Source organism: Quercus lobata, chromosome 4, assembly GCF_001633185.2.
Source record: "Quercus lobata isolate SW786 chromosome 4, ValleyOak3.0 Primary Assembly, whole genome shotgun sequence".
Taxonomy (NCBI): Eukaryota; Viridiplantae; Streptophyta; class Magnoliopsida; order Fagales; family Fagaceae; genus Quercus; species Quercus lobata.
Window position 1 is genome coordinate 60,008,300 of NC_044907.1, and position 22,240 is coordinate 60,030,539.

The 22,240-nt window shown below is 37.4% G+C and overlaps 1 protein-coding gene across 2 annotated transcripts in view; it reads left to right on the forward strand.

Annotated features, from left to right (window-relative positions):
• Positions 1–19,059, forward strand: part of LOC115988013 (auxin response factor 6-like) — a 33,689-nt gene extending 14,630 nt beyond the window's left edge. Inside the window, exons 7-14 of one of the 2 annotated variants that reach the window (XM_031111639.1) lie at positions 950–1,040; positions 2,984–3,148; positions 3,225–3,347; positions 4,642–4,717; positions 4,859–5,006; positions 5,107–6,254; positions 6,811–7,001; positions 18,439–19,059. In XM_031111639.1, the coding sequence (XP_030967499.1) occupies positions 950–1,040; positions 2,984–3,148; positions 3,225–3,347; positions 4,642–4,717; positions 4,859–5,006; positions 5,107–6,254; positions 6,811–7,001; positions 18,439–18,643 (2,147 nt within the window). In that variant the 3' untranslated portion in view covers positions 18,644–19,059. Of the gene's footprint in view, positions 1–949; positions 1,041–2,983; positions 3,149–3,224; positions 3,348–4,641; positions 4,718–4,858; positions 5,007–5,106; positions 6,255–6,810; positions 7,002–17,927; positions 18,170–18,438 lie in introns of those variants that run through there. The other variant, XM_031111640.1, reaches the window with a different exon arrangement.
• Positions 19,060–22,240: the final 3,181 nt, after the last annotated feature.

The following is a 22,240-nucleotide window of genomic DNA, read 5'->3' on the forward strand; positions in this document are numbered from 1 at the left end:
ATTGTTCTTTAATTTGTGTGTTGCATTGTTTTGGTTTTGTCCTGCATCATTAATACACCTACATAATGCAAATATGAAATGCCAGCCCAAATTAAAAATAGAACAGCTCTTACTCCAATCAAACCCTCCCCCAATCAAAGCCTCACCGGCTAAATCTCCCTTCAAAATCAAACCCCAAGCTGCCATACTCAAACAATAGAACAATTATCATCAATCACTCACAATATTGAGCCCGCTTAATCAAGTTTCTCATGACACCACCTCAAGCCACTGTTGAGCCCATTCCCACCACCACCAATTGGCCGATCTGTGACATAAGTTGCCAGGAGATGTTGGTGGATGACCTCGGTGAAGGGAAAGAGAGGTATAACTTGGGTTAGATGAGGGAGAAAAAGAAATAAAGTGGAAAGAAAAAGAGGTGGGTGTCATGGTGGATATGTAATAGTGTTATTAAAATGCGATGTTTTGATGACATATGTTAAGAAAATGGTGATAGGGAGAAGTGGAAAGGGAGTGGATTAAAACCTTCCAAAAATCAGGTTTTAGTTGAAATTCTTTAAAGTTTAGGGTTCAATTTTAACCCACCCTCAACCTGTATGGTTTAAAAGGTATTGCCCCCCTCCCACTGTTTTCATCATTTTTTTATTTTATTTTTAAATCACCATGGCAGAAGGGTCGGAGCTGTTCCTGTTGTTGATTTTTATTGTACAAGACTTACATATGAATGAGCCAGTGCTAGAGGCTCAATGTGTTGGGAGGTTGCTCATCTCTATTTTTTTTGCTTGGCTTGGTCATAGGACAACGACTTAAAAACTGAATGATCAATTATTATATTATATTCTATCAGGGAAGTGTGCATTCTCTGCCTAAATAAATATAAAAACTGGTCATGAACTTCTAAAGGTACAAATCTGGCTTCTAATTAGTCCTGAATTGTTCACTTTCACAGGCCAGCCCAAGAGGCATCTTCTTACCACAGGATGGAGTGTATTTGTGAGTGCAAAGAGGCTTGTTGCTGGTGATTCTGTCCTTTTCATATGGTAGAAATGTTTCTTATTCTCCATTCATTTGTTTTTGTGTTTTTTTTCCCTGGTAATTTAGACTCTTGTTAAGTCAAACACTGAGGTGGTTCAAGACCCGTGCAGTCCTTGCCAATTATTATTCCTACTGGATGAAATGATGCTGGTTATGGAATCTATATTTTAATGCTAGCAAAAAGTCATTCGTTCAGTTTAGCAGAGAATGTAAATAGTTCTTTTTTTTTTGGACAAGTAACAAAGTTATATTAATGAAAAAAAGGATCCCAAGTATACGGGGTATACTATGGGAACCATACAGTCAATCACACAAATTACAATGCTCAATCAAATCTAACATAGAAAACACAAGAAAAAGATTGTAATGCTGTAGTCCAATCAAACAAAGAATGAAAGAAAAGTTACTTAAGCTTGAGAATAGACTGTCACATCCCTCAAAAACTTGTAGAATTCCTTTCCTGCCTAAGACACCTCATTAAGAATGTGGCACAGCCTTCGAAAGAGTGAGGTTTCAATGATGATCAAATTGACCTTGCCAAGATGCTAATACATCCAGGACCCTCTGTGGAATAACCCATTGAACTCCAAATAGAAAAAACACCATGGACACGCCTCATAATATATTGGACAATAAATAAGATGGTCCACAAACTCCCCCTTCCGTTTACACATATATCGCCAGTCTAAAACAATAATTTCCCTCTTCTGTAAATTATTTGTAGACAGGATCTTCCCTAAAGCAGCAATCCAGGAAAAGAATGCAACCCTACGAGGAACCTTCGATCTCCAACTAATTTTCCAAGGGAATGACATGGCATGAGACATAGATAATGAATGGTAATATCCTCCTACCTAAAATCCCTGACCCTTCGCTGGCTTCCAACAAAGTTTTTTTTCCCCACTTTCTCTCACAGAATAAAAAGTCCATAAGGACAGACAAAGGCTCCAATTCCCAATCTTGAACCAATTGTGAAAAATGAACATCCCAGTGAAGAACTCCGTTACAGAATTGCATAAGATTATTTTCAATGTTGCATAAGATCCGCTATGGAAGAGTATTTATCACGACTAATACCAAACAACTTCCGAAAGGCCTCTTTAAGTGAAGAGTCACCACACCACAAATCATGCCAAAACTTCACTCTAGTACAATCACACATGTCAAACTAAAGAAATATGGAAAAGGGCCTCCACTCTGAAAGGGCCTGATACTACTTTAGTACATAATCCCCCCAACCACTCCCATATTTAACCTCAATGATCCTCCCCCAAAGTAACTCTCTCAGTTCCATATCTCCACAACCACTTCCTTAATAATACTTTGATTAAACCTTCTCAAATTCCTGATACCCAAATCCCCATCCTGTAGAGGAGCACAAATCTGAGACCAGTTAATCAAATGAAACTTGGGCTCCTCACCTAGTCCACTCCATAAAAAATCTTTGTAACTTTTCAATATGACTAGCCACCTCCATTGGGATAAGAAAAAGAGAGAGGAGATAAGTAGGCAAGCTTGAAAGTGTACTCCTAATTAATGTAACTTTACCTCCCTTTGTTAAAGCTTACACCCCGCCAATTGCTGCTCCATCTTCTTAAGAATTTGATTCCAAATAGTCTTCTAAAAGTTGCCACCCAAAATACTTCATTGGAAGTGTTGACTATTTACAACCCAAGGAGAGAGCCACTAATGCCTCAATGTTGCTTATGTCCCTTTCTGAAACCATCTCTGACTTGCCCAAGTTAACCTTCAATCCGATTACCAATTCGTTAGGTCTTTCTTGTAAGGATGTTTCTGTTTGGACCTGCCAAATAGTTGGTTACTGCATTTGAACTACATGTGTGGTGCACCCAATGAGGCCAGCTTCCCTCAATGTCCCATTTTTAATCTATTGATAGTGCAAAGTAATCATAAGTTGAAATTCCTTATACGTGTTCAATTCCATCAGGAATGAAAAAAATCAACTGCTCCTGGGTATCCGCCGAGCAAATCGTCCACAGACTGCCATGCCTTCCTCAGTTTTGTCAAGTGATAGCATGCACATTGGTCTTCTTGCTGCTGCAGCTCATGCGGCTGCCACGAATAGCCGCTTTACTATATTTTATAACCCAAGGTGGAGTATCTTCTAGTGTTACAGTTTAAATATGTCATTACATACATTTTATTGATGTTCATTGCCTTAATTGCAGGGCTAGTCCATCAGAATTTGTCATACCATTGGCCAAGTATGTTAAAGCAGTCTATCACACGCGGGTTTCTGTGGGCATGCGATTTAGAATGCTGTTTGAAACAGAAGAGTCAAGTGTCCGACGGTATGTCCCATTTCTCTCTGCAAGTCTTCATTATGCTTATTGGTAATTGAAATTCAAGTTAGCCTTCATATTAATGTTTAACCAAAAAAGTTTGCCTTCGTTTAGACTGTAATGTAGCAAAGATGTTAATGCATTCAGAAAGTAGTGTGAGGCACTGCATCCAATAATATGAGTGCTCTACTTTTTTGAACCTCTCTTTGTGTTGTGGGAGGCATTGATTCCAATAATCTAAGCATTGTACATAACTTTTTTTTATCTCTGTTTTTGAGTTGCTGTGGCCTCTGTTTCATGGTTTCATTATCCTAATCAGTCTCCTTTACTTCTCCCATGGTAGATAAAGTCTAGGAAATATTCCCTTTAGATGACAGGGTAAACAAAGAAGCTTCTTGATGTTACAGGAACTTATAATCAGTGTCCTTCCATGCCAGTGAAAAATTGATACCCAGTGATAAGTAATGGGATTCCTTTTCTGTGGGCTAAAAACTAGGTAATTTATTTTGGAATGGTTTTTTATATGCTGTACAGTATAAAATTTTATTCTCTTGTCGTTAGAACAGCTGTGATAAGTATGATTTTTTTTTTTTGTTTGTTTAACAAACCTTATTTTAAGCATAAATAACTAGTTAAACTTGGGCTTTCCAAGTATGAGTAACTTGTTCCTATGCTGTGGAATGGAGAATTGATTTTTATCAAATTTATAATTACCAATTACCTTCCAACTTTTTTATACAATTGGTCATATTATTGGTATACTACAGTTGTATGCAGCATGTTTTTGAGTTCCAGTTAGTTCTTCCTTTTGTTTTAATGCATGTTACACATACCAATCCAATAATCCTATTTGTGTTTTAATGCATGTTACACAGATACCAATCTGACTCATTGTTCATCTTATTTATTGTTTAGCTCTGCTAGTAGTAAACTCTTGTTTGAGAGTTCAATAAGACTTTTTAGTTGTCTTCTGTTGAAATAATGTAATGCTGTGGTGTGCTGTTGCAATATTTTTAGTTTTCTTCCCCCTTTCAATTTTCTTATTTTTCTTTCCTTTCAATACAATTTTTAATGTTACTGGTAGATGCTTTCGCTCACTGTAGTATCACTCAGTTCAGAATCTTATATAAGATTATAATTTTTCATTTATATGAACAAAGTAAATGTCATTGGATGGATTGCTTTTTTATTATTTTCATCATTGTTATTTTCTTTCATTTCATTAATTGCATGTACTCTGAAGTTCTACTTGCAAATGTAACTAGGTAGGTACTTTTGCTCACCTAAGTATATTTTTGTCCAGATACATGGGTACTATTACTGGAATCAGTGATTTAAATCCCGTTCGCTGGCAGAATTCACATTGGCGCTCTGTGAAGGTTGGTTGAGAGAATTTGGTGATTTGGATGCCCCATAACTATGACATTCTGCTATTATAATTTGCTGAGATTTTGCTCAAAATTTGATCCTGTTATTAACTATGTAGTATGTGCTGTCTGAAATGTTGTTCTACTTTGCAGGTTGGATGGGATGAATCTACTGCAGGGGAGAGGCAGCCAAGAGTCTCCTTGTGGGAGATTGAGCCATTAACAACATATCCAATGTATCCATCCTCATTTCCCCTGAGATTGAAGCGACCATGGCCATCAGGACTACCCTCTTTTCACGGTATGACTGGTTTACCTACATGAGACAAAAGACACATGGTATGTTTTTGACTTGTATTTGTACCTTTTTCCCTGAATATTTTGAGTATGTTTGCTTCCAGGTCTAAAAGATGGTGATATAAGCATCAGTTCCCCTCTGATGTGGCTGCAAGGTGGGCTTGGAGATCAGGGAATTCAATCGTTGAACTTCCAGGGGTTTGGGGTTACGCCCTTGATGCAGCCAAGGTTTGATTCTTCTATATTAGGTCCCCAACCCGATGTATACCAAGCGATGGCAGCTGCTGCACTTCAGGAAATGAGGACAGTGGATCCTTCCAAATGTTCTTCTCAATCTCTTCTGCAGCTCCAGCAATCTCAAAACGTTTCCAATGGGCCTAATTTGATTCAGAGGCAGATGTTACAGCAGCCCCAATCTCAAAATTCCTTTCTTCAGAGCTTTCAAGAAAACCAGTTGCCCACTCAAGCTCAGCTTCTGCAACAACAATTGCAGCGTTACCAACCATATAATAATCAGCGGCAGCAGCAGCAGCCGCAGCTTCAACAGTCCCAGCAACTACACCATTTGTCTGTCCAGCAGCAGATCCCAAATGTAATTTCTGCTATATCTAATTTTGCATCAGCCACCCAGTCACAGACTCCATCTCTGCAGTCCATTCCTTCACAGTGCCAACAGCAGTGCTTTCCCGACCCTGTCGGGAACCCTATATCCACATCTGATGTTTCCCCTATACACAGTATATTAGGTTCATTATCCCAAGATGGAGCATCCTACTTACATAATTTGAATGGATCCAACCCTGCAATGGCTTCTTCCTCCATGTTACCCAAGCAAATCGCAGTTGAACCTCAGCTTCCATCTGTTACTGCCCAGTGTGTACTGCCCCAAGTGGAACAATTGGGAACACCACAGTCAAACGTCTCTGAGCTTGCCAGTTTGCCTCCATTTCCTGGGAGGGAGTACTCTGGATACCAAGGTGCTACTGATCCACAGAGCAATCTTTTGTTTGGGGTAAACATTGATTCCTCATCACTTATGCTGCAGAATGGGATGGCAAACCTGAGAGATATTGGCAGTGAAAGTGATTCTTTGTCTATGCCATTTTCTACTTCAAATTTTACAAGTGCTACCGGCACTGACTTTCCACTAAATTCGGATATTACAACTTCAAGTTGTGTAGATGAATCAGGTTTTTTGCAGTCTTCCGAAAATGTGGATCAAGTAAATCCACCAACCAGAACCTTTGTGAAGGTAACAGGAATTTTATTGTCTTTTTGTATGCATTCGTCTTAGTGTACTATTGGAATGGTCATGTGCCTGGGAGTTTTTCTGTTGGTAGTGGGGCCATGTTTGGTGCACTTTATCTCCTAGCTGTGGAAGTCCTTGCAGATGCATGTCATATGGCAATATTTCCCCTTTAATCTCTCTTCCGGGCGTGTCACCTTCAGAAGATCTTCATCAGTGTTGCCTATTATTTGAGACATTGAATTGACTTCTTCTTTGCAATTACTTAAAAAATAATAAATGATCTGCTTGCTTCATCCATACAATTTTTTTGGAAGGTGTTACCTTTACCTAGGCTGATATTTTCTTCTGAAACTCTAACTTAGTTATTTACTTTTGACTGAAAACTGTAATTATTTCTTGATGTGCATAATTTACTTCCAAGTGGATGATTGTCTATGCTTCCCCTTATTGATCTAATTTATTTATTGTTCAAATTATAGTGGCCGTTACTTGTTATTGTGGTTCTATTATTTTAAGACACCAGGTTATTGTTTGTTCATAAGTGGTCTTATTTTGACAGGTTCACAAGTCAGGGTCCTTTGGGAGGTCACTGGAGATTTCCAAGTTCAGCAGCTATGATGAGCTGCGCAGTGAGCTCGCTCATATGTTTGGCCTTGAAGGCCAATTAGAGGACCCACAGAGATCAGGCTGGCAGCTTGTATTTGTTGACCGGGAGAATGATGTTCTTCTCCTGGGTGATGACCCTTGGCAGTAAGTTGTGAATTATATTCATCATTTTCTTTTATTTGTTGGGATTGTACTATAGAGCTACTACTTTTTCATTCCTAATATCTCAGGTTTTCCTGCATCTTTTTTAACAATTTATTCAGACATATATTAGTTGTTGACTGATTCTGGTGCTGGCACCAATTAAAGGATATAGAAGGGAGTAAGGACAGCCTACATAGGGAATTATTGGTTTCTAGCTCTCCTTTGGTTTCTCTTTTTATGATTTTGACCAATCAAATATAATTTATGATTGGGTGCATGATTTTTTTACTATTAGGAGCTAGTTTATGAGTCTAATATTGATGTAATTAAAGAAGTTGCTGTAGAGTGCGAAGGAGAGCGCAACTACCTAGGGTGTGTTAGGGCCACAACATTTCAAGATGAGTACCCAGAGGGTGTTTAGAAACACTTTTGACTAGTGTATTCAGGTGTGCCTTAGCTCAGCCCAAAGTGAGTGACGTTTAGCAGAGTGAGTGCAATTTTCCACACGTGGGGCCAAGGATTGCAAAGTCATCTGGTAGTGGGAGTTGGAATAACGTAGTCTTTTCAAGTGTAATTTCTTTCCTAGGATTGAAACCAGTCTCTCATCCTAACTTGTTGAAGGTTTCTTAGGTAGAAAGGGAATCCATAGCTATCAAAGAGAGGTATCTTGTCCTTGTTTTGTTCCTCTCTTACACAAGATAAAAATATGGTGTGATATAATCCTAATGGTTGTGGGGTGTATCATCTTAGGTAGACCTTGGTTTTATGATTTAGATGTCACTATTTTTGGTTGTTTGAATTCATGTCTATTTTTTTTTTTAGGGGAAGAAAAATCCAACTCAATCCTTTGCAACCCAAGCCGACTAAAAGGATGAGATGAAAGAACAAAAGAAAAGGCTAAACATTATAAGCTGATGAGAGTTCAAAAAGACAATGAATGAAGATTCCATTTCCACTGCTAGCCCAATTTGCGTATGATATTCCTATCACTAGGTCTATAGGTATGAAGTCATTTGAAGACATACATAGTCAAAACCCTAAGAAGCCTAAGATTTTCTTCCAATATCACAGCATGATAGAGAACATGAGTAACTAGGAGCATCTGCATGTCATTTTCATGCATTGCATCATGTGGTCAACAAAAGAATTTAAGCAAGTATGATCACTATAAAATTCATGCTAATTCAAATAGAGAACTTACAGTAGGGGTTATGTTGTGGTTTAATTAGGCCCGAGTGGGTTTCCCCCAGAGCTGTTTGGAATTGCTAGCCTAAAGTATTGGATTGTTCATCAGATCGAATTTCTCTGCCACTTTTGATATAGAGGACCCCTTTGCTCATAAAGGTACAATAGTCATACTAGAAGACCCTTCCTTTACCATTGGCAACCTTATCCTTGACCTTGTACCATTAAACCGTATGGTCTATACTCTAGCACATGAAGAATCTATTGATGCTATTTTGGATGAGCAGATTATTTTTGACAAGGATGGAGGTGCTCAATGTTTCTTGGTGTGTTGGAGAGGACGATTAGAGTTAGACTATACTTGGATTGCTAGCGACGAGTTGTAACCATGGTTTTAAAAACTAGACTGGTCAAAGAACCGGAAGAGTTTGTGCTTGGTTCTTTGGTTTGGACGAGTTCAAATCTTCTGTCTCACTCTTCCTGCTCCACTATATACTCCCCAAATAAAAACATGCCACATGTCCATCTAATTTATTAAATGCTAAATTTATGCCTTCTATTATTTCAATTACCTAAATATGATAAGTTATTTATTTATTTATTTTAGGAAATTGAAATAATAGAAGGCATAAATTTAGCATTTAATAAATTAGATGGACATGTGGCATGTTTTTATCTGTAGAGTATATAGTGAAGCAGAAAGAGTGAGACAGAAGATTTGGACTCGGTTTGGACTAGGTTCCAATCAATGGACGAACTAGTGACTTCGTAAATAATTTAATTAGTTATAAAAATTATAAAAATAAATAATTATATATATTATAAGTTTTGTAATTAATAATAATAAATATATTTAATTAAAAAATATATAATAATTTAAAAAAAAAATTTATGTAAGCTTTTAGATCTTAATTCTTATATTTAGAAAATAAAAATAAGAATATGTAACTAAAGTACCAAAAATATTAATATTACAAAGATATGACTGCGTTTTTTGCAGTGCATTTGCAAATTTCAAACTCTGTTTTGGTAAATTACTAATTTCAAACTCAATACCCTTCTTGTTTAGGTTTATTGTCATGTTTTTGGTAGTGTGAAGGAAAAATTCCTTGGAGCATTTATTTTTGGCGGTTCTTTTTTAAAAGGAAAGTAATGACGGTTTTGAAGGAAAATAATGCATTGTGGGTTAAAGAAATATTTGCATTTATTACTTGTGGAAGTCAAGCGATGGATAAGGAAGGTGTTGGGATGGAAAAACAATTAAATAGAATGGAGGTGGGACGTTGGAGGAAAATGTGGAATTGACTCCCAAAAGTTCAAAAGCTTTTTGGTGGTGGTCATTCTTTATGTCAGAAATTATTTTTGTTTTTGGCTTTTAATGCATTGATGTGATTTCCTAATAAATATAAAATAATAAATGTCATGGGGGTAGTACCCAATCTTACTTTCTCTTAGCTTTGACTGCATTAATGCTATCGTATTGATGAGAAATATTGTCAAAAACCACATTTTTGCATCAGACATGCTTGTCAAAAAACCAGTCTAGCCGGTCTGATTTCTGATTCAGCTGGTCAAAGTGCTTGTTTCTGGTTTTTTTTGGTATTCCGATTTTTAGTGAGAACCAGATCGGATTTAGGTCTGGTCCTTGATTGAACTGGTTGAACTGGCTGGTCTGGTCCAGTTTTTAAAACCATGGTTGTAATGGCTTGACCTTGGCATGATGGAGCACTACTAGAGTTATCACAAGTTACACTTGACGGGTTGAGTTCATCCCAACCCGAGAGAGTTGGTGTAGATGCCAGACCTGTGGATGATGGCAGATTGATGGGCATTTATAAGGCTAGGATTAGTTTTGATGGATTTTATTTAGTTTATTTGAATTTTGGTTTCATTTTCAAATTTAATATAATGTATGTTGTTTCTTTACTTATTTGTTGTAACTATGTTATATTGGAAAATTTCCATAAACTCGGTGGTGATTCCAAGTAGCATTAGGATGTGAATCTTAGGGCTTCTAGCAACTCTAGGTGGTGAAGGGTTGTTTTTGTTTTCCTACTTTTGCAACCCACGTGTTACATCAGACAACTTCAACTAAACCATTGAGACTTCTATGTATTCAAATATATGCCAAAGGCCTTGTGGCTGAATTGGCATCTCTCCATGCACAAAGTGCTTGGGGGTCTAGGGGGGAAAGGGTTCGAGCTGCGGGGTTAGCAGCATGTTGTAATTATTTCTCAAAAAAAAAAAAAAAAAAACATACGATAATTCCTCTCTTCATAGCATCCACATCAAGCATAATGTGGCTAGATTCCAAACAAATGAAGAGTTTTTACCAAACTAATTCCTCCAACCAATTAACACACTAATGACGCTCAACATCGCACATTGAATTCTAAACACACAGAAGACGAACACTAGCAAATCATGTGCAACGCCATAGTGCAACCTATGGCTCAGTCTCTCCATTTCTACGCATTCTGCACCATTCAGCTGTACTATAACCTTTCTTCAATAAGATTGTCACAAGTTAGGATCTTTCCCAAGCTGTTGTTTGCACAAAGAATGCAACATCTTTTGAAGTTTTGGCTCACCATATGGTTTCCCAAGGGAAAAACATGTCATTAAAGCTCGGAAAAAACCTTAAAATATGAACAAATATTATACCCATCATTGCCTTTCATCCTTCATCCCAACTAATCAAGGCCTTATCTACTTGGCAATGAAAGATTCAATTTTCCTCCAATTCCAGTTCTCTAATAAACCTGATATTCCATGCGTGCATCCTCCCCTTTGGTTCTCTAAATAAGAATTAACTGAGGCATCCTTATCTACTGCAATTGCAAATAACTCTGGGTATACCTCCTTCAGAGAGTGATGCTCACAGCATTTGTCATGCTGGAATTTCATAGTTGCCATCTAAAATGCTCACGAGCAACAGAATTATCCCAACCGTCCCTAATACTTCTCCATAAAACACAACCTTGAATGCTTCTAAACCGCTTCGTTGAACCCCACCCCCCAAATTTTTTTTTTTTCAAAGCAACCATTCATCTCCACAAATGGCTGTCTTCCTCTTAAAACGCCATAGCCAACCCAACAGGGCTTCATTATAGTGCCTAGCTTACATATTCCCAACTCCCCACAAGAAATGGTAGAGCAAATTGTATTCTAATCCATAAAATGGTATTCAAACCTATCTATCTTTGGAATGACTCTACCAAAAAATTTCTCTGCAACCTCTCTGGTCTATTTGCCACATAAGATGGAATGGTGAATGGTGAAAGATAATAGTTTGGTAAATTGGTGTGGCCTTTTCAAGAGTTTCAATCTTCACCTTTTGACAAATATTAGTGTTTTCAACCCACTAACATGCTCTCCATTTTCTCAAAAATTGGATTCCATGCTATTCCTGCCTTAGAATGCGACACCATAGGCATGCCTAAAATAATTTGTTGGCAAACGCCCCCCACCTTACAACATTGTATGTTAGCCAGAGTAGCTATCTCTTCAACCTCTCCCACTGGGACCACTTTACTCTTACCAAGTCAACACAATACTATTATAAAGATGTTCCACATTAGTATCCCAAAAAAAATAACCACAAAAACAACAAAATCTATATGGGTCCCTAATCGAAAGCAGATCGGCCTCTGGATTGTTGGGGGGTGAGACTTGTTGTAGGAAGCTTCTTCTGTACTGGGGTTTAGTGAATCTGATGAATGGTGGGCTGGGCAAGATTGACAAAGATAGAGATTGAAACTGTGAGTGCCAAGTTTTAACCACCCCCTTCTCCATGCCTCCTCTCCCCCATTCCCCTCCCCCACCCCTCCCTCATCCTATCCACCCTCCTCCACCTCACCTTCACCCTCTACTTCAACCATCACCATCTTTTTTTCCTTTTTTACCGCTCTTCCATATTCCTCATCCTCCCCTTCCATGCTTCCCTCCACAGTTTGGAATTTTCCCTTATCCCTACCACCCTCCTCCATCATTGCCTCCCCCATCCCCACCACTTCAGGGGCCTAACCATGTTTTGCCTAAACTGTCTATTCTTGCACCTACACCTTTAGCCAAACCAGATATCCCCACCATTGAAACTCCACAAAATATCCCTCCTTTACCTCTATACTCGGAACATGGGGGTAGAAAGAGGTCGTTTCGTATTGATGCTGAACTTTTCTCTCTTTTGACGGGGGGAGGTCTGATTCATATGCTATTCATGAGACACGTCGGGATGTTAAGAGCTCTATTTGGGTTGGTCATAGGGGTATTGAGTGGATCCTTTCTTGTCTCGCTAATATACGAGACTGGATGCCTAGTCGAGCTGTACTCTGTAAGAGATTAAGGGAAAATGGGAAGCTGTTAGAGTTCTGTGGGAGTTCTAACAGAGCTGGTCAACCCCAAGATTGTTAAAGATCTCCATGGGTTAGTCTACGTGGGTATTTGGGGAGAGCTTGAGAAGACTTACAAAGGGTGTTGTTGGGTCGCCGGCGGGTGAGAGTTCTAGGCCATCAATGGAGTCAACGGTGGTATCAGAGATGCTGGAGGCTCCGACAGTAGTTATATTGGTGTTACCCAGTCTCGATCAAGCTCCGGTGCTGCTCACATCCAACCCGGTGGCTTTGCACCCTGATATGGAAGGTGATATCGTCGATCCGAGTACAACGGTGGAGTTGCGACATCAGTGGGTGAATCAAAATCGTTTTTCCCCTTTGTCTGAGCTGGGTAATGAGATGGGTACTGATCAGATTAATAAGTCTAAGTCTTTGGGTGGATTTGATTTCACCATAAAGTCTTGTAAAGCTTACGTGTCAACAGCTAGCAGACCGGTATGGGTAAGTCACCTGAAATGGACCTAGGCCCATTTTAATTTAAAAATCTCGGTTGTTTTGATGGGTGAGGGTAAGCGGGCTGTTTCTTGGGGTAAAACACAGCCCAAGCCCACCAGTCCATGTTTGTCCTTCCAGAAAATATCACGTGTTCTTCTGTGTGGGAGACAGGGGAAGGGTCGGGGACTCATGAGGAAGAGGAAGGAGTGATCCCGAGCTCCGGTGAGGGACCGGGCTGCCCTTCCGCTGCTGCCACAAAGCCCAAGGTGGGTTTAGACTTGTCCTTTCCTGTAACTAAGGTGGGTTGTGGTTTGTCTGAGTCTAAAATTTCTAGACTGGTTTGGGAGGACTCTTTGTCTTCGGATAAGGGTGAGGCAAATTCTATGGACATTACACCTTTGGCTCTATGGGACCCATATTATGTTAGTGATCTCGTCACTTTGGAAGATGATTCAGATGGGTCTTCCATGGAGGAGGAATTGGAGCCTTCAGAATGGGTAAGAACGATGATAAAAGGATTTGGTACTTTTGTGGGATTCCCCATTGCTTGCTGCGAGAGATAGTGTATTGATTTTTTCCAGACTCTTGAGAGGGTTTGGGAGCAGCAAGCGACGTTTGCTACTACTCGTAGGACAAGCAACTCTACCCAAAAAAGTTTGAGGGAATTAAGGAATTTGTTTTCTTCTATTAATTATGATGGGCATTCTGGTAGAGGTACTAGAGGCAGTTTGACATCCTCTGGTTTGGGTTCGTCTGTTGGTCAATGACTTTGAAACTTCTATCTTGGAATGTGAGGGGTCTGAATGATCCTCATAAGAGAGTAGTTGTGAAGAACCTCTTAAGGGAGTGGAAGTGTGATATTGTATGTCTTCAAGAATCTAAACTGGACAGCACTAACTCTATCTTGGTAAAAAACCTCAGGGGTAGCCCTTTTGTAGACTGGGGGGCCTTAGATGCCTTGCATACAACTGGGGGTATAATTCTGATGTGGGATAGAAGGGTTTTTGAGAAAATTGATCTGATGGTTGGTAGTTTTTCAGTCTTAGTTTTATTAAAGGGAGTGTCAGATGGCTTTGAATGGATCTGTTCAGGGGTGTATGGATCGACTAACGGAAGCCTTAGGGATGCCATGTGGGTAGAACTGGACTCTGTGAAGTCACAGTGGGATGGGGCTTGGTGCTTAGAGACTTGGCTGTAATTCTTTTAGTCCAGCTATATTTAAATTTTAGGATTTTATTGCAAAACATTTGCTGGTGGATTTGCCTTTGGTGGGAGGTGAGTATACTTGGTTTTGAGATTCAAATAATCCGTCAATGTCCAGAATTGATAGAGTTTTGATGTTAGCTGATTGGGAGGAGCATTTCTTACATGTGTCCCAAAGGACTCTCCCTAGGGTGGTATCGGGTCGCTGTCCTTTACTAGTGGAGGCGGGTGGAGTTTCAAGGGGAAAAAGCCCTTTTAGATTTGAAAATATGTGGCCAAAGGTGGAGGGTTTTGTGGATAAGGTGCGGCTTTGGTGGAAGAGTTATCACTTTGTGGGGCCTCCTAGTTATGTTTTAGCTTGTAAGTTGAAGGCTCTGAAAGGGGATTTGAAGCATTGGAACAAGCATGTTTTTGGAGATGTAGCTTTTAAAAAAAAGAGTCTACTAACTGAGCTCTTAGACATTGACATGAGAGAAGAGATGCAGGTGTTGACTCTAGAGGACAGGGCTAGAAGGTTGGTGGTTAAATCTGATATAGATTACTTGACTTCTTTGGAAGAGATTTCTAGGAGGCAGAAGTCCAAGGCCCTTTTTATTAAAGAAGGTGATAACAACACGCGATTCTTCCATAGAATTGCTAATTCACATAGGCGAACCAATCAGATCAGGGAAGTGGATGTGGATGGCTTTCGTTACGAGGATGAATCAGAGGTTACGGATCAGGTAGTGGATTTCTATAAAAAATTATATCAGGAACCGGAAGCTTGGAGGCCTACTATTGACGGGGTAGAGTTTGCTTGTTTAGATGAAATTGAGAGGTCTATGTTGGAGAGGGAATTTGAGAAGGAGGAGATTTTTGAGGTTCTCATGGAGGTGGAAGGAGATAAGGCCCCTGGGCCAGATGGGTTTTCTATGGCTTTCTTTCAGAAATGCTGGAGTGTTTTGGAAGGGGATGTCATGGCATTTTTCAAGGATTTTCATAGCCAGTGTGTTTTTGAGAAATCTCTTAATGCCACCTTTTTGTGTCTGATCCCCAAGAAGTCTAATGCAGTCAATATTAAAGACTTTTGCCCTATTAGTCTAGTGGACAGCCTTTACAAGCTTTTGGCTAAGGTATTGGCTCATAGACTCCGAGGGGTTTTGTATAAACTGATATTTGACTCTCAAAATTCTTTTGTGGGAGGAAGACAGATTTTTGATTCGGTTCTAATCGCTAATGAATGTTTAGATAGCAGGTTGAAAAGTGGCATCCCGGGTGTAATAGTTAAATTGGACATAGAGAAGGCTTATGATCGTGTGAATTGGAATGCCGTATTCTACCTTATGGAAAGGATGGGCTTTGGGGCGAGGTGGTGAGGTTGGATTAAGGCGTGTATTTCTACAGTTAAATTCTTAGTTTTGGTCAATGGGTCTCGTGTTGGTTTCTTTGGGAGTTCTTGTGGCCTGCGCCAAGGGGATCCTTTGTCTCCCCTATTATTCCTATTGGTTATGGAAGTGCTGAGTAGACTTCTGAAGAGAACAAAAAATGGTGGTTTTCTTTACGGTTTTCAAGCAGGATCCCATAGACAAGGGGGTGTGCATATCTCTCATCTTCTTTTTGCCGACGATACTATTTTGTTCTGTGATGCTTCTAGGGACCAGTTATTATACATTCGGATGGTGCTGATCTTCTTTGAAGCTATTACAGGCCTGAAAGTTAATGTGGGAAAGAGTGAGATTGTACCTGTTGGGGATGTTGGGAATTTGATTGCTTTGGCCTGTATCCTATGTTGCAAGGTGGGCACATTGCCTATGAGATATTTGGGCATGCAACTTGGGGCCCATTATAAGGATGTGTCGATATGGAATCGTATTATAGAAAAGATGGAGAAACGGCTATCTGGTTGGAAAAGACTTTATTTGTCAAAAGGTGGTGGGCTTACTTTGTTAAAAAGTACTCTCTCAAGCCTTTCCACCTATTTTTTTATCTTTGTTTACTATCCCTCAGGCAGTGGTAGCTAGGATAGAAAGGATTCAGAGGAATTTCCTTTGGGGGGCCTTAGAGGATGTTTTTAAATACCCTTTAGTTGCTCGGGATAAGGTCTGTTTGCCTATTGAGAGTGGTGGCTTGGGGATCCGGAGGATTGGGTTGTTTAACAAGGCCTTACTCGAGAAGTGGTTGTGGCGTTTTGGGAATGAAAGTAACAGATTATGGCGTCAGGTTATAGCAGCCAAATATGGTGAGGGGAGAGGAGGTTGGTGCACTAGAGAGGTAAGAGGTTCTCACGGGTGTGGGATGTGGAGGAGTATTAAGGAAGGCACAGAGAAGTTCTTTAGTCAAATTCAGTATAATATGGGGGAAGGTTGCCGTGTTAGTTTTTGGCATGATCTTTGGTGTGGGCCTATTCCTTTGAAGGAGCTTTTTCCAGCTATGTTTGCATGCTCTCTTTCTAAAGAAGCATGGGTCTCTGACTTGGTAATATCTAATCTTGAAGGAAATAGGAGCTAGAATTTACTTTTCCGTCATGGGCCTCAGGATTGGGAGGCAGGCACTGTTTATTCCTTTTTTGAGCTTATTTATTCCTCTATGCCGAGGGGTGAGGGGGATGATCACTGGGTTTGGAGATTGACCACATCTGGGGTTTTTGATGTGCGTTCTTGTTATAAGCTGTTATCTAGTCCTAACACTGATGAATTTCCTTGGAAGGGCATTTGGTGTGCAAAGGTGCCTAAACGGAATTTTCTATGGACAGTAACTAATGATGAGATTCTCACCATTGACAATCTTGTCAAGAGAGGCCGGTTTCTGGTTAATAGGTGTTGTTTATGCTACTGTGATGGGGAATCAGTGTATCACCTCCTTCTTCATTGTAAGTTTTCTCATGCCTTATGGAGTGAAGCTTTTGCAGTGTTTAGGATCCAATGGGTAATGATAAGGTCAATTAGCTCTTTTTTCTTTATGTGGAGAAATTGGTTTGGAAGGCATTGTTTGACCATTTGGAATATGGTCCCGGCATGTTTAATGTGGCTAGTTTGGCAGGAACGCAATACCCGCACTTTTGAAGACAAGGAGAGAACATTAGATCATCTAAAATCTCTCATTTTTGGTACTCTGTTTCTTTGGGCTCGTATTTGGGGGTGTACAAATTGTATTTCTTTATCTGAATTTTTAGCCTCTAGTTCCTTTAGTTCTTGATTTTTTTGTATCCGTTTCTTGTTCAGAGTGTTTACTATTGTGAGCATGATGTTCAGTTTTTTTAATATAAAGTCTTATTACCTATTAAAAAAAAAATAGTATTATTTGCAAAGAGTAGATGTGTGAATCATGATACTATTATCTATTCCTTTCCTGATTATCAAAAAAATAAAATAAAACATCTACTCTATTACTAACTGTAAAGCTAGAAAATAAAACCTTCCTCCCTAGTTCTCAACATTCTATTCAGTACCTCCATAAATAGTGAGAGACAATCACTTTGCCTTTAGATCCAATTCAATTAGGCTATGGTTCCCAGATGGAGCTTGGCCATTCCCTTCAAGACTTGCTAGGTCACGTCCAGACTACCTTACTGGCATGACAAGAATATAAAAGTAAGGCAAATAGAAAGAGTCTAACCCAAATCAGTGAATTGGCATCCTGCATCCCGGAATGTGAATTTTTGTCACATCATTATGTTTATTTTTTTTTATTTTTTTGGTTTTATTCCAAACTTTGGAAATTGTGTTTGCAGTGCCAAAAGCATTATGGAAGAAATGCAATGAGACCTTGTCCTAATTTAGATTCCTACACCCAGGCTTGGACCAATAAATGAATTGCTCAAAAATTGTTTTGGTAAAACTTGGAATGCCGCAACAAAAGGCAACAAGTTCATTAAACTGTTCAAGCCCTAAACAATATGGATTTCTATGAGACAATAGTAGCATCAAATTATTGGGACTCTAAAGCTTGGAGTCTGGCCTCTCTGAAGATGGCTAGCATTTGGGGTAATATGTACTTTTAAGTTCATCTACCTTCATGTAATCAAATTCAATGACAAATATTGTGAGGAGTTCAAATTTCATTCCAACACATGGACCTTTTAGTGCATATGCTTACTTTACTTTGGATTTGTTAAATATAAATTTTAACCATCATATATTTTTGGAATAAATGCTTAATTACTTTTGATAGTCAGCATATTGATTTTGGTGATGTTTTAACTTGTTTGGTTCAGTTCATTTATACCTTGCTTTCTTCCCCAGGGAATTTGTAAACAATGTATGGTATATAAAGATATTGTCTCCAGTAGAAGTGCGAAATTTGGGCAAAGAAGGGATCGATCTTGCAACTTCTGCTCCAAGTCGCAAACTGTCCAATAGTAGCAGCAGTTGTGATGATTATGTGAGTCGTCAGGACTTGAGGAATTCAAGCAATGCGATTGCGGCAATGGGGTCTCTTGACTACTAAGGCATATGCTTCAAATCAGAAAATTAAGAATTAGCTGCTAAAGAATGTTTAACAATATCATGTATCGTTTTACTTGTACGGATTAGTGGCATTCTCATAGACTTTTGTGGTTAGAGTTGTAGTACTCGGAGAAAGTCTATCTAAAGCTTGTATGTCAGCTTATAACTGTAAATTATAATAGGAGACTGTTCCCAGTCTACGGTCTACCACTAGAGTGTTTAGTTTAAGTGTATTCATTAGGAGAATGAGATCTTAATGATAGTAGTTTGCTTGTCATCTTATATTGTAACTTATAAGATGAGATTAAAAGACACATCTTGACATTTAATCGAGTGTGAAGCTTTTAGTTTTGGCTCATGGATACCTGAAGGGTGGTCATTCAAGACAAGTAAAGATATCAAATTTCATTTCTCTTATTTGGCTTATCTTTCGAATTGCAATTTACACTTTCCTGATATAATTTAATTTAATTTTCTTTGAATTTGATTGATATGTTGCATGGATTACAGCCTTTCTAATACATAGTTACATTGAATTTAACTAGTAAGTTGTACGTGCGATGCACGGATAATGTTGTAATATTTTATGTAAATTTTTTTAGAAAAATGTTGTATGTATATTATAGCATATTTGTTATAAAACTTTATTAGTAATGAGTTTATCATAAGAAATAATAATTATAAATTGTACACACAAATCCATTATAAATATTTTGTTCAAGTAATGAGCAATAAAATAAACAACTTTGGAGTAATATTGTATAATAGAAGTTGATAAAAGTATGTTAATTCATTCCATATTATTGATTTTTATTATGTGATGTAATAAAGAGCTTCACTGCGAAATATTGTTTTTTTTGTATTTGCAATGCTTTGTTTTTGCAGTATGGCAGTGCTTGTAAATCTTGTTAAGGGGCATATTATCATTATCTGTTTCTTCATCTTCAACGTCTGAAGTTAGGTTTGTCTCTATTTGTTCAATTTTAAGATTTCATTCGTTTTTTCTTTTGTTGTTGCATCATTTGTTTTAATTACTAATGAATTGGCATTGGAAGATTCCTGATTGGATCTTACAAAGTTTGGACTTGTGGATTTGATGTCACTAAAATTTTGCGTAGGAATTTGCATTCGTATTATAAATTTCAGTGATTTGACTGTTTTTTGTAAATACTTTATATATATTTTTTTGTTACTTTATAAGGAATAGTGTAGCAAAAGAGTTAATATAGCATATTGGATTGTGTAATTTTTTTTCTTCCATATCTTTTTGTTATTTGAAGGTGCATAAAAAATCTTAGCAACTGTATAATTTTCAAAACTATCATTTAAATTGAATTCATTCAAACGAAGTAAGAAAATGTATTTTCTTCTTAAAATGTTCTTCAGATCATGTGGGATTCCTTCTCCAATATCAATATGCATATGAGGAATATATTTAATATATATTATGATCAAAAGCTTTACAATAATTTAAATAAGTTATATCTTAGTTTATTTTTTCAACAAGATCTCCTGCAAATTTATTTAAGATTTTCTCAGCATCTCGATCTAATATCACAAAAGTTGGTTTGTTTGTTGCATTAAAAACTTCAATTTGAATCATGTATTTGAAGTAGATTGTATATATGGTTTAACCTTCGGATAGGGAGTTTTTTTTTTTTTTTTTTTTTCCCCACATTTTGCGCACCAAAAAGATTCTGATTGTGGTTTGACCTTTTTACCATAAATCACGCATGAAATGTAATACTAACCTGTCGTTGTATCAATGTTGCTTGTTGCAATACTTTAGCAGTTCATATCCTACAATGAACTTTGAAGTTAATATGAATTTTATTTTAATGTAAATAGTATGATGTATTATTATTTTTTCATGTAAATGATGAGTATAATTTGAAATGATTAACAACCTATTTCGTAGGATCCTATTCAATGCATTTCATCTCTTCTATTGTCTTCATATTCTTTAAAGATAAATTCTCATATGAAATTGTTTTGCATGTATTTTTGATCTTTCTTGTATAGAATCATGTTTTTGACCATTCCTATCATTGACTTTTTTTTAAAGAAAATATTAGTAAATGGTATTTTGTGAGATAGTATATGTTATTTATCATAATTTTTTTTTGTTATTAATAATTTTAAAAATATGTACCTGTCAATTATTTCATCAACCTCAGGAATCTCAAGATTTATATATATTTTTGTTGCATTGGTTGATGACAAAGAAAATTTGCCTACATAAATTGCATAGAACATTATTAGTAAACAAAAACGTATTGAATTGAAATTTAGAAAAAAAGGAAGACATGCTTTCATGAGCTTGAGATTTTCTAGAAGTATCATTTGCACGTGGGAGAGGCAGAAGTGAGTTTGTAAGTGGGTAAGAGTTTTGGCTTTGATCTACCTGGGTCATAATATGTAAAGTAATAACAGGGTGTAGGCTTTTCATAAGGTTTGGTTGGTTTTTAAAAAGTAGTCCATTTTGTAGAGAATGACATTTAGTCTAATTGTTAAGAGCTGCCCATATTTTATATAATAGTAAAAAAAAAGTTACTATGATTTATTGGGTAATAGTAAAAAAGACTTAATAAAAAGAGGTTAAAAAGGCTAAATGAAATATTAGAGTGCCACATGGCAGGAGTTCTTGCACTCTCGCATAAGGTCTTTACTTTTATATATATATATATATATATATTGATATTGATTGTCTTTGCCTCTTTGGAAAAGATATTATGGTTTTTGTTTTATTGATCAATACAACCATGTGTTTGACTTTAATTAGATGTCTCGTGTGATGCGCAAGTGTAGACACTTCATTTTGTACCCCTTACAACTTGAGCCCTTGTTTCTCACCTTCCCATCCCCGTACCTTAATTTCGGACATAGATTTTGGATATACAAGGCCTTCTACAAGGGGCCCAAGTTTGGTTCCTAGACCTAAATCAAATGGTAACTCCCACTAAAGCCTTTGTCTCCGGTCCACTCGATTAAGGCATATTCCCTAGAGCATGGCGATTGTGTGCAGTAAGGGGAGTTGATAAGCCCATAAGCAGGCGCTTGCACCCACAATGATTGCATAACAAGTTCATATGAAAACATTTAGTTAAAAATTATCTTTGTAGTTCATGTATGATACTCATTAAGTAGTATTACATTTGAGAATTAGTAATAGTTGCAAACCCATGTGATGCATGGAAATATATAAATATTTTACGATATTGTATATGTATAATTTATTCTTTAAAATTTTATGAAGATTGAATTATTTTTAAAAGTATTTTTCATCTCTCTATTTCTATAAATATATCATTATATTATTTTGGTTTATTTATTTATTATTATTAGTTTAAGAAACTTGGGTATGTCTATTCTTCTAGAGTTTAGGGTACATTATTTGGTGTATTTATTTTTTTTGTACAACTAAACTTTTTTTTTTTTTTTTTTAGTTTCAAATTTCTCATTCTCTTAAGGAGATTATCATGATATTACTCAAATAATTGATAGGCACATTCAAATATATAGTCATGTAGATTGTATTTTGATTTTAGCTCAAATTCTCAATAACAAAATATCTAAAAATTAATTCAAATCAAAACTA